Here is a 16,073-nt window from a genome sequence, read left to right on the forward strand (position 1 = left end):
ACAGTCCTAAACATGTAGGCACACAATAACAGAGCTTCAGAAACTATAAATAAAAAACTGATAGAATCATGAGGAAAATAGACAAATCTACAATTATAGAGATGTCAATACCCTTCCTTCAAAAATTGATAGAACAGTGCACACAAATGCCAGTAAAAGTAAAGACTTGAACTACATTATAAAACATCTTGATTTATATGAGTCTCCTTATTCCTAGTCATTGATTTTTTTCAAGGTTCAGGCCAGTGATCTTGTAGAATGTGCCACATTTTGGATTTGAATATTTTATTATTACACCCAGGTCTGGCAAGAATACTACATAGGTATTGTTGTACCTAGGTTTGTTGTATACATGAAGTTTTAAAAACTCATTCTTATAGAAAAATTATTAGTAAAAACAAACAAAAATATAAAGCATGAGATTAAAAAAAGAAACATTCTAGCTTGGTTTAAAATAAAATTTCCACTCTTTTCTTTTTCCTTGTGCCTAAGAAATGAGCACAATGTTCACATTTGCACCTGTATATTTGCTGGCATTCTGTCACCTGTGTATGTGTTGTATTTTAACAACAACAACAAAAATGTCTTAAGGGCAAAGCTTTTCTCTTCCTTTATTTTTCACAAAATGTGTATTCCAGTCTGCTAAGTCTTCTTATTACCACAGAGTAAATTATATTTAAAGAATGAGCTGGGGAGGGAAAAATCTGTACTGGAAATATTTAAGGGATGAATTGGAAGGGAAAAAAATCAGTATTGAAGAGAGAAGGGCAATTACTATCTTAGGCAGCCTTCTGAGTAATTAGTGCTATACAATCTCAGACTGCATACCAGCTGTTAAGTTGAGTAAATGTCTTTATTTTTATTGGTTTTGCCCTTTATATCTCTAAATGAGAAACAATAAAGAGATTTTGATTAACTTAAAAAAAACTTAACCTAATTGATATTTCTAAGCATACTCTACCCAACAGCAAAATACATATCTTTTTCAGGTGTACACAGAAAAGTTACCTATATAGACCACATTCTGGGTCATAAAACATTCTCAATGTATGGCATGGGGAACACAATCAATAATATTATAATAACTTTGTATGGTGACAGATGGTAACTTGACTTATCGTGGTGATTGTTTTGTAAGGTATAGAATTATTGAATCACTGTGTTGTGCACCTGGAACTAACATAGTTATTGTAGGTCAATTATACTTCAATTTTAAAAATTAGGACTTCCCTGGTGGCACAGTGGTTAAGAACCCGCCTGCCAATGCAGGGGACACGGGTTCGAGCCCTGGTCCGGGAAGACCCCACATGCTGCAGAGCAACTAAGCCCAGGTGCCACAACTACTGAGCCTGTGCTCTAGAGCCCGTAAGCTGCAACTACTGAGCCCACGTGCCACAACTACTGAAGCCCGCATGCCTAGAGCCCATGCTCTGCAACAACAGAGGCCACCGCAATGAGAAGCCCACGCACCGCAACAAAGAGTAGCCCCCACTCACTGCAACTAGAGAAAGCCTGTGTGCAGCAAGGAAGACCCAGTGTGGCCAAAAATAAGTAAAGAAATTTATATAAAAATTAAATAAACAAAATATAATTAAACAAAACGTTTTAAATAATTTTAGTAGGATTCAAGTCACAAAAAGTATTTTTTCTGACCACAATGGAATTAAATTAAACATCAATAACAGAAAAATATCATGAAAACCCCAAGTATTTAGAAACTAAATAACATACTTTTAAATACTTGTGGATCAATGAAGAAGTCAAAAGAAAAATTAGAAAGTATTTTGAACTTAATAAAAATGAAAGCATACCAAAATTTGTGGGATACAACTAAAACAGTACGTAGAGAAGGAAATTTATAGCGCTCAACATTTATATGAAAAGATAGGCCTCAAATAATGGATCTCAGCTTCCATCCACCTTTTAAAAAACTAGAAAAAGAAGACTGAAGGAAGTTCAAAGTAAGCAAAAGGAAGGAAATAACACAGATCAGAGTTGACATAAATGGAAAAAGAGAGAAAATGAGTGAAACCAAAGATGATTCTTTGAGATATGCAGTAAAACTGTTACACCTCTAGCCAGACTTATCAGAAGAGACACAAATTACCAATATAGAAATGAGAAAGAAGATGCAAATTACCAACATAGGAGTCAGAGATGACATTACTATAGATTTTACATATAATAAAGGATAAAATATTATGAACAACTTTATGCCAGTATATTCAACTACTTAGATAAAATGAATAAGTACCTTAAAAGACACAAATTACCAAAGCTCACTCAAGAAGAAATAGATAACATGAATAGCCCTATATCTATTAAATAAATAAAAAGGTTCCCACAAAGAAGCCTCCAGGCCCAGAAAGCTTGAACGGTGAATTCTACCAAATACTTAAGGAAGAAAGAATATCAATTCTACCCAAACTCTCCGATTAAATTGAAAAGAAGGCTATACTATCTAACTCATTTTCTGAAGCCTGCATTTCTCTGACACCAAAGCCATAGAAAGACTTTCCAAAATTGAAAACCACAAACTAATATCCCTTGTGTATACAGATGCAAAAATTCTTAATAAATTTTTAGCAAATCAAATCCAGCAATACATAAAATGGATAATTCATCATTATTCATGGGGTTTATTCCAGGAATGCAAGGTTGGTTTAGCAATCAAAAAATCAGTGTAATTCATCAATATTAACAGACTGAAAAAGAAAAAAAAACTATATGATCATCTAAATAGATTTTTATAGAATAAGCATTTGATAAAATACAACATCTATGACTGATGAAATAGAAAACTCTCAGCAAACTAGGAATAGAAGGAAACTTCCTCAAACTGATGAGAGAACCTATGAAAAACCTTCAGGTAACATCATACTTAATGGTGAAAAATTGAATGATATCTCCAAAGATCAAGAACAAGCCTACCGTGACTGCTCTCACTGTCATTAAACTGTATTCAACAGCTTATTAGAGGTTCCAATGAATGTGGTAAGGTGACAAAAATAAACATAAGCATCCAGATTGGAAAGAAAGAAGTAAAACTGCCTCTATTTACAGATGATGACCTATGTAGGTAATCCAATGGACTCTTCAAAAAAACTACTAAAATTAACAAGTGAATCTATCAAAGTTGTAGGATACAAACTCAATATATAAAAATCAAATGTATTTTTATATAGCAGCAATGAACAATAGGAAAATGAAATTAAAACAATAGAACAGTAGGATAAACGTATGAAATGTGTAGGGATAAGTCTGACAAAAGATATGCAAGACCCGTATACTGAAAACTACAAAAAATTGTTGAGAGAATTAAAGACCTAAATAAATGGAGAGATATACCATGTTCATGGACTGGAAGACTCAATACTTTTAAGATGTCAATTCTCCCCAAAATGATCAATAGAGTCAATATAATCCCAATAAAAAACCCCAGCAGGCTGTTTTGGAAAACAGCCCCTGGTAATTTCTTAAAAAGTTAAATATACACCTACCATATGATTCAGCCAGTCTGCTCCTAGGTATTTCTCCAAGGGAAGAGAGAGCATATATCCAATACAAAGACTTGTACACAAATGTTCAAAGCAGCTTTATTTGTAGTAGACAAAAACTGCAAGTAACTCAAATGTCTATCAACAGGTGAATGGATAAAAAAATTGTGGTAATAATTATATCATTTAATACTACTCTGTAATAAAAATAATGATACATGCTATAATTTGGATGAATCTCAAAATAATTCTGTTGTTTGAAAGGTAACAAAGAGTACATATTCTATATATATATATGTATATATATACATATATATTTCTAGAAAATGCAGAGTAATCTATATTGACAGCAGGTCAGGGGTTAAGGAAGGGATATGAAGTGGCAAGGGGGAGGAATTACAAAGGGGCACAAAGAAAACTTGAGGGGTGAAGGATATGTTCATTATCTTGATTGTGGTGATGGTGTATATAGGTGTGTATTTGTCAAAACTTATCAAATTGTATACTTTAAACATGTAGTTTATTGTATGTCAATTATACCTCAATAGAACTGTTAAAAAAAGTAAGGGAACCAGGGATCCTTGAAGAAATGCTGAATCCAGGGCTGAATGCAGGAAAGGAGGAGATGAAGCTGAAACATATTCTTGTGCCAGAAAATCAGGTAGTACTCAAAAAATGATGGGAACATGTCAATAGAACATGGGAGGGGCTTCCACTGTGTGTGCCTACTACGTGTCTCAAAGTAGCTAATGACAATAATGGGTTAGAACATATGGGCAAAATAAGAATCCAGGTGTCCACACTAATATAAATAAATGAATGAAAAAATAAACAAATGGCAAGAAGGAAAAGCCCTTCCCTGGAATAGAATGCTAACTAGTAAATGTAGACGGAATGATGGAATTAGACCATTGCCTTTGATAACCATCTTAATAATAAATAATTAGGAAAGGATCATTGATGAATGCTAAAACTCCCCAGAAGATACTTACTAATTTCAAAGGAAAAAATTTATAGTGGAAAACCTCATAGACACTTCCTTAAGGGCATGGTCAAAGTTGCAATCACATATGAAGGGACAAATTGATATCATGTGCCTCCTAAAACAAATCACTGAGAAGAACACAACATCACTTTTGTGGTGTTATTGCCAAAGTATATAATCTCCATATAATTATGATAAAACATAAACAAATCCAAAACGAGGGACATTTTTCCAAAATAACTGGCCTGCAGTCTTCAAAAATATTGAGGTCACAAAAGACACAGGAACTGTTTCCAATCAAAGGAGACTAAAAAGTCATGACAATTATGTGCAATGTGTGAACCTGGTCTGCATCCTGGACCAGGATAAGGGTTTTTTTGTTTTGTTTTTTCGTACGGTAAGGGATGTTATTAGGAAAACTGATGAAATTAGAATACCATCTATGGATCAGATACAGTATTATACGAATTTTAATTTCCTGATATTATTTTATTATTGTCATGTAAGAGAATGTCCTTGTTCTTTAGGAAATATCCACTGAAGGGACATCATTTGTGTAACTTATCCTCAAATGGTTCAGGAAAAATTATTCAGAAATATGATAAAATTCTGACATTTGGGGGATCTGGGTGAAGGGCACACAGGAATCCTTTGTACTATTCTTGCAACTTTTCTGTAAATCTGAAATTATTTCAAAACAATGTTGTAAAACATTAAGAGTATTATCTAAAAGAATCAAAACAGTAAGGACAATGTCTAAAATTGAAAAAACAGGTAATGGAAAACTCAATCAGAGTAACAAATGGAAGGAGAGGTAAAAAGAATTAAACAGAAAGTATGGCACAAAGAAAGCAGAAAAAAATAATGGCAGGAATACTGCCACATATACCAGCAATGATAATAAAATGAATGCATTACACTCACCTATTAATAGACAGATGTTCTGATTGTTTAAAACCAAGTAACTCAAGATCTTGCTATATTCTATTTAAAAGAGACATACCTGAAACAAAATAACTGAGGAAGGTTGAGAATAAAGGGATGGAGAAAGTTATAACAGGAAAATGATATTAACAAGAACTACAACATGCAACAAACAGGGAGTGGCAGAAGTTGCTAGCTGTCCTAATCCAAATGTCCTTGGTAACAATGCCAATTTTTAGCAGACAGAGCTATCTGACAGGCCTCCCTGGAAGCTTAGGTGTGGCCACTTGACTAAATTCTGCCAATGAGATGAAAATTGAATTGTTTTCTGGGGCTTTCTGGGAAGGTCACTTATTAGAAATTGGCAGAGCTGGGACCAGCCCATTTTTGCCCTCCTACCTTTCCTCTTCCTTCTGGCCCTCAATGGAGATGTGCTGGCTGGAGCTCCAGAAGTCTCGTGGACCATGAGGGGACCTTAGGATGGAAACCATACACCGAGATGGTGAAGCAGAAGATAGGAGCCTGGGTCCCTGATAGTATCGCAGAGCCCTTGAATACCTATCTCCAGACTTCTTCTACCCAAGAAAAAATCTTTCTTCTTTAAACTAATTTTATTTATTATTTTTTCCTAATATATGTAGTTGAACCTAATCCAAACAGGAATAGTAACATGCTTTACAAAGAAAGAATTCAAGGCATGTATAAATATATGCATAAATAAATGGGACAAAGAGGGCTACTTCATATTTTATGAAGGAAAAATATACCAGGACAATATAAAAGTTATGGACCTTTATACATTCTTTATGCACTAACAATACAGCTTCAAAATATATAAGGCTAACCCTGACTAAAATATAGGAAATAGACAAATTTAGTTATGATGGGAGGTTTATACATATCTCTCTCAATGAGGAAGGATATAAGGATCAGTATAACACAACTTAACAAGCTTATTCTAACAAGGCTATAAGGGACTTTTACTCAAGAGACAATATACATATTTTTCAATTCATATGAAAAAGTTACAAAAATTGACCATGTTTGAAGTCAGGGGTCAGCAACCTTTTTAATGGAAAGGCCAAACAGTATATGTTTTAAGCTGTATGGGCCACAGAGTCTCTATTACAGCCACTCAGCTTTGCAGTTGTAGCTGGAAAGCAGTCATAGGTAGTATGTAAACAAATGGGTGTGGCTGTGTTCCAATAAAACTTGATTTCCAAAATAGGCACCAGGCCCATGTAGCCTACAAGCTGTAGTTTGTGGATCCCCGTTCTAGGTAACAGAGGAAGTATCAAAAAATTTCCATAAAGCTGATATCACACAGGCCACAATTACCATAATGTAGTGTTAAAAATGAACATAATAGCAAAAAATATCCCCCCCAACCTGGCCCAGATCTACACATCTGGACGTTTTAAATGCATTTCTAAATAACTCTTGAGTTGAAGAGAAAATAAAAACAGAAAACACAAATGAGTTAGAACTTAAAAAAAACCACTGGAACTACTATACAACAAAACCTATGTAATGGAGCCAAAGTGAGGAAGAAAATATATGGCCTTAAATGTATTTGTTAGAAAGCAAGGGAGACAGAAAGTAAATTAGTTTTCATCTCAAGAATTTAGAATAAGGATAACAATAAGAAGAACAATGCAGCAATAATAAAACATACAGAAAATACAATGAAGAAATTAATAAAGGGAAAAGCAGACTATTTTTAAAAAAGAAAGCAAAGAAATTGAGTTGATCAAGAGAACCTAAAGTGGGTCCTTTGAAAAGACCAACAAAATAGATAAGCCTCTGGAAAGAGAATCAAGAAAAAAGAGAAAAAACAAGTAAACAGCATTAGCAATGGAAAAGGGGACATACTTAAAGAGAGATCACACAATCATCCACTCAAGAAATATTTACTGAATGGCTACTATGTGGCAGGCCATGACACAGTCCCCACAGTCATAGAGACAACAATATAGTGGAGAGACCATAAATAATGAATGAAAAATTAAATTACATTAGTGATAAATGCTACAAAGAAAATAAAACATTTAAAAAATAAAACTACATATTTCCTCAAGTCAAAAAAAAAATGGAAAACTTAGATGAAACCGACAATTTTCTAGGAAATATAAATTACCATAATTGACTCAAGGAGAAGTAGAAAACCTGAAAAAAAACAGAAACCAAAGAAGAGATTTAAATACTGATGAAAGATCTACACCCTCAGAAGGCATGAGGCCAAGATGGTTAAGGAAGAGAAACTCCAGTCTGATATAGCCTGTCCCAGAGCATACAACTAGTACAATAATAAAATAAAACATAGCTAAAATATAGCTAAGAGAGGAATTTTCTTAAACAGATAAAGAATATCTGTCAAAAATCTACAATAAACATCACTTATTGGTGAATTATTAAAAACTGTCTCTCTGAACTTGGGAATAAAAAAGGATGCCTAATATCATCCCTGAAAGTCCTAGCAAATTTAGTAAGGCAATAAAAGAAAAGGCATGCAGATTAAAAAGGAAGAAATAAAATTGTGATTATTCAAAAATGACCTGACTGTGTTTGTAGAAGATTATAAAAACCCACACACTATTAGAATTAATAAGTAAATTAGCAAGGTCACTGGGCATAAGACCAACATAAACAAATCCATTTAATTCATATATACTAGCAAAAAATAGGAAATGAACTTTAAAAAATTAGTCCATTTATAATAGCTTTACAGTATTTTTAAAATAAAGATGAAATAACTAGGAAAAAATCCAACAAGAGGTACAAGGCCTCTATACTGAAAATTATAACATATTACTGAGAGAAATTAAAGACCCACACAAAAGGAGGGATATAACATGCTCATGGAGTGGAAGACCTCACTTAAAAAATGTCATTTTTCCCTGAATTGAGCTATAGACTTAAAGCAATCCAAATCAAAACCCCAGCAGGTCTTTTTCCTGTGGATACTGAGAAGACAAATTCTGCAATTTATGTAGAAATGCAAAGGGCTAAGAATAGCTAAGACAACATTTGAGAATTACACAGCTGGAGGACTCATGTATTGGGTTGGCCAAAAAGTTCCTTCCATTTTTAAAGTTAAAAATAAAAGACACATTTTTCATTTTCACCAAGAACTTTATTGAACAACGTGTTCACCATTTTGTTCCACTAACTTCTGCCATTTTTCAGGCAACTTCATAACTCCATCTTCCCAAAACTTTTTATCTTTTTGAGCGAAGAACTGTTCCAGGTGCCTTTTACAGTCTTCCAGGGAACTGAAATTTTTTCCATTAAGAGAATTTTTGTAAAGACTGAAACAAATGGAAATCCAAAGGTGCAATGTCTGGTGAATACGGCAGATGAATCAGAACTTCCCAGCCAAGCTGTAATAGTTTTTGCCTGGTCATCAGAGAAACATGTGGTCTTGCATTACCCTGATGGAAGATTATGCATTTTCTGTTTAATAATTCTGGACACTTTACCTCGAGTGCTGCTTTCAGTGGTCTAATTGGGAGCAGTACTTGTTGGAATTAATCGTTTTGTTTTCCAGAAGGAGCTCATAATAGAGGACTCCCTTCCAATCCCACCATATACACAACATCACCTTCTTTGGATGAAGACCGGCCTTTGGTGTGGTTGATGGTGGTTCATTTCGCTTGCCCCACGATCTTTTCCATTCCACATTATTGTACAGTATCCACTTTTCATCACCCATCACAATTTGTTTTAAAAACGGAACATTTTCATTACGTTTCAGTAGAGAATCGCATGTGGAAATATGGTCAAGGTTTTTTCTGCTTAACTTATGTGGAACCCAAACATCAAAGCGATTCACATGACCAAACTGGTGCAAATGATTTTCAACACTTGATTTGGACATTTTGAGTATGTTGGCTGTCTACTGCATGGGTGTAACATTGACTGTTCTCAATTAATGTCTCGATTTGATGGCTATCAACTTCAACTGGTCTACCCGACCGTGGAGCATCATCCAGTGAGAAATCTCCAGCAGGAAACTTCGCAAACCACTTTTGACACGTTTGATCAGTCACAGCACCTTCTCCATACACTGCACAAATCTTTTTTTGCATTTCAATTGCATTTTTACCTTTCTTGAAATAGTAAAGCATAATATGCTGAAAATATTGCTTCTTTCTTCCATCTTCAATATTAAAATGGCTACACAAAAATTCACCAATTTTGATAAATTTTTTTAATGCATGCTGATATGACAGCTGTCACAATGCAATCTAACAAAATTGTTTCGAATGAAGTTAAAGACAACTAAACGCTACTAGAGCCATCTTATGGAAAAAAACCGAATGAACGTTTTGGCCAACCCAATATTACCACAATATCAATACTACAATATTGATATTGTAGCTGTTGTAAAGCTACAATATCAAGACAGTGTAGTACTGGTACAAGGATAGACAACAAACCAAGGATAGACCAAGTAAAGAATCCAGAAACATCAACACATAAACAAATGCCTGATTGATGACAAAAAATGGTCTTTTCTATTAACGATTCTGACTCAATGGACATCCATGTGAAAAAGAAAATGAATCTTGACCCCCTGCTTCAGACCATACACAAAAATCAAATCCAGGTGTACTATAGATATAAATGTGAAAGGTAAAATAATGAAACTTTTAGGTAAAAAGGAGAACGTCTGAATGAGCTTCGGGTAGGAAAAATTTTCTTAAACAGAACACAAAGAGCTCCAAAATGGGAAAAAATTATACATATTAAAATTAAGAACTGGTATCAAATATTTGCAAACCATATATCTAATAGAGTTAATATCCAAAATACATAGGGAACTCCTAAACAGAAATAGAGTCACAGATGTAGGAAACAAACTTATGGTTACCAGGGGGGAAAGGGGGGAGGGATAAATTGGGAGATTGGGATTGACATATACACATGATGCTACTTATATGATGAATCTAAAATAGTCAAACTCAAAGAAGCAGACCATACGATAGTGGTTGCCAGTGGATGTGGGTAGGGGAAAGAGGAGTAGTTATTCAATGGGCATACAGTATTATGCATTTCAAAATTTGCTGAGGGTAGATCTCACATTGTCTTCTTACCACAAAAACAAAATTATATGAAACAAAACAAAGACAACACAAGGAAACTTTGGAGGTGTTGGATATGTCTATTACCTTGATTGTGGTGATGTCAGCCCTATGCCTGATTTATATGTAGGTTCTAGATCCTATGTAACCCAATAAAGGCAGAAGAAAAATTCAAAAGCAGAGTGCAGATAAAACAAGGATAAGGCTCAGGAATTCAAACAGTGCTTCTAGTGAGGACTTTGGTAATCTTGTCCATGACTTCTTAAGTTAAATAGATTCGGGATTTGACATTCTTAAAAGGGGACACAGAATGAGCACTGGCCTTGCTCTTGCCCAGCCACGTGGTCTTGGATGAGCCCCTTTATTTCTACAGACTCAAGTTTCTGAAGGACACTCAATGACCTTTTAAAGTACTTTAGGCTGTAATGACTGAGAATTCAATTATTCTCTTTTCTTGCATTCTGACAGCATTTTTCCTTTACAAGATCAGCACCATTTATTGAGAATGCAATGAGAAACACAGCCTAAAACTTGTAGAACACGGAGAATAAGTTTCCAGCTAAAAATAGATTTTTTCAGGTCTCTAATCTTCACCATGTTACAAAAATAAATTTGTTCTTCATACTTAAAATGTTTCCCCTACAGCATTCTGGAGGTCAGAGAAAAGCAGTGCTCTGTACTTCAATTAACAGTAATCACCAATCATCCATAAAGAATAATATCATCAACAAGAACAGATAGTTACCTAGAGGAATTAATAAGCAGTTGTAGACACTTTCAAAAATGAGAACACGAGATGCAGTATCCCACTTTTGCAGTTCCCGTATTTGCTTTTCATCTAGTGAAACAGCTACTGTTTTTTTCTCTTCCTGAAAAATGGAGACTGAAAAAACAAAGAGGCTTTCACATCCTAATTCTGCTTCTGTTACCTTTTATTTATGTTTGAGCTCTCATCTTGCATGTAATTTTTTTTCAGATTTACTGAGGTATAATTGACAAATGAAAATTGTATATAATTAAGGTGTACTACTTAATGTTTTGATATATATTGTGAAATAATCACCACAATCAAACTAATATATCCATCCCCTCACACAGTTACCGTTTTTGGTGGGGAGGGGCACGGTGGTGAGAACACTTAAGATTTACCCTCTTAGCAAATTTCAAGTACACAATACAGTATTGTTAACTACAGTCACACTGTTGTATATTAGACGTCTAGAACTTACTCATCCTGAATAACTGAAACTTTAACCATCATCTCCCCATTTCTCCCTCCCCTCAGCCCCTGGCAACCACCATTCTACTTTCTGGTTCTATGTGTTTGATTACTTTAGATTCCTCATATAAGTGGAATCATGCAGTATTTATCCTTCTGTGACTGGCTTATTTCACTCCAGGTTAACCCATGTTGTCGCAAATGGTAGGATTTCCTTCTTTTGGGGGCTGAATATTCCACTGTGTGTTCGTTTGTGTGTGTTTGCACACATCCCTGATGACTGATGATGTTGAGTACCTTTTCATATACCTGTTGGCCATCTGTATGTGTTTTTTTTTTTTTGAGAAATGTCTATTCAGGTCCTTTGCCCACTTCTTAATAGAGTTATTTGGGTTTTTTGTTACTGAGTTCCTTGTATATTTTAGATATTCACTCCTTATCAGATACACGGTTTGCAAATATTTTCTCCCATTCCATAGGCTGCCTGTTTACTCTGTTGACGTTTCCTTCGCTGTGCAGAAGCTTTTTATTTATTTTTGGCTGCGTTGGGTCTTCCTTGCTGTGAGCAGGCTTTCTCTAGTTGCAGTGAGCAGGGGCTACTCTTCGTTGCAGTGCATGGGCTTCTCATTGCAGTGGCTTCTCTTGTTGCAGAGCACAGGCTCTAGGTGCGCGGGCTTCAGTAGTTGTGGCACATGGGCTCCAGAGCACAGGCTCAGTAGTTGTGGTGCATGGGCCTAGTTGCTCCGCGGCATGTGGGATCTTCCCAGACCAGGGCTTGAACCCGTGTCCCCTGCATTGGCAGGCGGATTCTTAACCACTGTGCCATGAGGGAAGTCCCAGAGCTTTTTAGTTTGATGCAATCCTACTTGTCTATGTTTGCTTTTCTTGCCATATCAAATAAAAATTCATTGCCAAAACCAGTGCCAAAAAGCTTTTTCCCTATGTTGTCTTCTAGGAGTTTTATGGGTTTAGATCTTACATTTAAGTCTTTAATCCATTTTGAGTTGACTTTTTGTATATGGTGTGAGTAAAAGGTCCAATTTCATTTTTCTTGAAGTGGATACAAAGTCCCCCCAAAATCATTTCTTGGTTTTATTGTGTATTCTTGGCACTCTTGTCAAAGATCAGTTGACCATGGGTGTATGGGTTCATTTCTGTTCCATTGATCTATGTGTCTGTTTCTTGTGCCAATACCATGATGTTTTGAATACTGTAGCTTTGTAATATCATTTGAAATCAGGAAATGTGATGCCTCCATCTTCATTCTTCTTCCTCAGGATTGCTTTGGCTATTCGGGGTCTTTTGTGATCCCATATGAATTTTAGGAGTTTTTCTTATTTCTGTAAAAAAATAATGCCATTGACATTTTGATAGGGAATGCATTGACTCTTTAGATCACTTTAACAACATTTTAACAATATTAATTCTTTTAATCCATGAACACAAGATGTCTTTCCATTTATCTGTGTCCTCTTTAATTTCATTCATGAATGTTTTTATAATTTTCAGTGGGTATATATGTCTTTGACTTTACTCATAAGCATTTTATTATTTTTGTTGCTATTGTGAACAGGATTGCTTTCTCAATTTCCTTTTTGGATAGTTCATTGTTTGTGTATAGAAACAAGACTAATTTTTGTACGTTGATTTTGTATTCTTCAACTTTACCAAATTTATTAGTTCTAACAGCTTTTTTGTTGAGTCTTTAGGGTTATCTGCACATATTATCATGTCATCTGCAAGCAGAGATAAATTTTACTTCTGATTTGGATGCCTTTTATTTATTTTCCTTGACTAACTGCTCTGGCTAAGATTTCCAGTATTATGTTGAATAGAAGTGGAAAGAGTGGGTATCTTTGCCTTGTACTGGATCTTGGAGGGAAAGCTTTCATTTTTCCCCCCACTGATTATGATGTTAGCTGTGGACTTTTCATATATGGCCTTTATTGCATGGAGGTAAGTTCCTCCTATACCTGTTTCATTGAGAGTTTTTACAGTGCTTTCTCTGCATCAATTGAGATGATCATGTGGTTTTTATCTTTCATTCTATTAATGTGGTGTATCATATTGATTGATTTGCATATGTTGAAACATCCTTATATCCCAGGGATAAATCCCAGTTGTTCATGGTGTATAATCCTTTCAATGTGCTGTGGAATTCAGTTTGCTAGTATTTTATTAAAGATTTTTGCATTTCTGTTCATTAGGGATATTGGCCTGTAGTACTCTTTTCTTGTGGTATCCTTGTAAGGCTTTCATATCAGAGTGATGCTGGCCTCATAAAATGAGTTTGGAAGTGCTCCCTCTTCTGTGTTTTGGAAGCGCCTAACAAGGATTGGTATTAATTTTTCTCTGAGTGGTAGAATTCATCCATGCAGCCATGTGGTCCTGGACTTTTCCTCCTAGTCCATCTTGCATATGTCGCCCTTCATATAATTTATAGTTTATGCCAGTAGTTACTTCCCTCCTGGATATATCACAAAGATGAATGGGTGTTGTTTTTAAAGTCATTTTTCATTATTATCTTTCTGCATGGTGGGAGGTTGGCCTTATCTGTAAATACACAATACCTATAAGCTTTGGAAATGTTGTTGCATTTAGGGAAGGGGGGATTTTGCGCAATTGGAATATTTTTTAATTATCTAATGCCTCGCAACATCCGTAAGATACTGGAAACATTCTACTTTTATCCCTTTTGAAAAAGACAGGAGTACAAACTTCAAAAAGAATGTTTATTAATACAAGGTGTATAATTGATTATATATATGTTATTGCACTAATCCCCCAAAGTATAACCCGTCATTATAAGCAATTAAATATTAAAGTATCTCCCTCACAGTATTGTGTGATTTTCAGTTGTTCTCAACTGAAAAAAAAAATTAGCCAAATGCTCATTTACTCTTTCAATTACCTATTCATTCATTCAATTAATGTTTATTCTGTGCCTATGTTATATTTTCTGTTTCTGTCCAGGTTGCCCCTTTCATGAGTTCCTAGGTCCCTTAAATTTCCTATCACAATGTTTATTCTTTGTACTTTCTGGCTGAATCTTACATTACAGTCTTTACTACTCAATACATTTGAAATTCTCTTATGAATAGGGACTGCGGCTTTTACTTCTTTGAGTTCTCTCTACCACTTCCTGTATGAAAGATGCTGCTCTCAATATCCTTTAAGTATCTTTCTTAGTAAACAGAAGCTAATTTTTAGCTGGTAGGTTGCCTGTAAGCTAAAATATTTCTTAGTATCTCTTGCAGCTAGTTGTTACCATATAGTTGCTAGCCAATAAGACATTTATGAAAAGGTTATATGTACAACCAGGGAGATTCCTTAAAAGGAAGGTTTTGGGTTTTTTTAACTTCCTTCCATTTGCTGTTTAGAAAATCATTTTATGTCTGAAATTTTAACATCCATCTTGGACTATTTGGAGACCCTGTAAATGGAGCAATAAGATATAAGATACCTATTTCCCTAATAACAGCCATTTACTGTCTACCCATTTACTATTTTTCCATGATGAAGAATTAAACTTTAACTTTGCTGAAGGCATTATTTTTAGAGTTTTTGCTTGGTTCTCAACCAAGTGTAATTTTAACTAATACAACCTAATAAATTGTTATACACATGTTATGGACCTAAATAAAAACATCCTGATTATTTGACTTTAATTTTGGGGCTATGAACATAGGGTTTAATCCACGGGCTATATCCATGTATAATACGGATGCTATTCATATAATAATAACATGCTAGAACTAAAAAAAAAAATATGAAAAGGTTTTCAACTTTATTAGTGGTCAACAAAATGGAAATTAAAGTCACAATGCAATACTACTACACACTTACCAGAATGGCAAAAATGAACAAGGCAGACATTATTAAGTATTGGCAAGGATGTGGAGTGAGAGGCAGTAAAGACACTTTAGGAAAATTGTTGGCATTATCTATTAAAGCTGAACATATATACATACGTATTCCACCCTCAGGTATGTATCCAACAAATGTACATATGTTCACAACAACAAGAATATTCATAGCAGCACAATTTGTAAAAGCCTTTTAAAAACTGAAATTATCTCTTAATAGTAGAATGAATAAACAAACTGTGGTATATTCAGACAATGGAATACTATACAGCAATGAGAATTTCTAAACTATTGCTTCATGTAACCACACGGATGAACCTCACAAACATAATACTGATTGAAAGAAACTAGACCCAAAAGAGTACACACTATATGGCTCCATTTATATATGGTTCAAAAATAGGTGAAAGTAACTGATAGTGCTAGACATCAAGATAGTGGCAAATCAGGATTCCAACCAAAGCATCTGGCTACAGAGCCATGTTCTTAATTATTATG

At 34.7% G+C, this 16,073-nt stretch overlaps 1 protein-coding gene across 1 annotated transcript in view; it reads right to left on the reverse strand.

The window, feature by feature from the left end:
- BRCC3 (BRCA1/BRCA2-containing complex subunit 3) overlaps positions 1-16,073 on the reverse strand; it is a 76,607-nt gene that overhangs the window by 20,874 nt on the left and 39,660 nt on the right. Inside the window, exon 8 of the mRNA XM_019937465.3 lies at positions 5,806-5,880. Within this exon, the coding sequence (XP_019793024.1) occupies positions 5,806-5,880 (75 nt within the window). The remainder of the gene's footprint in view (positions 1-5,805; positions 5,881-16,073) is intronic.

Source organism: Tursiops truncatus, chromosome X (assembly GCF_011762595.2).
Source record: "Tursiops truncatus isolate mTurTru1 chromosome X, mTurTru1.mat.Y, whole genome shotgun sequence".
NCBI lineage: Eukaryota > Metazoa > Chordata > Mammalia > Artiodactyla > Delphinidae > Tursiops > Tursiops truncatus.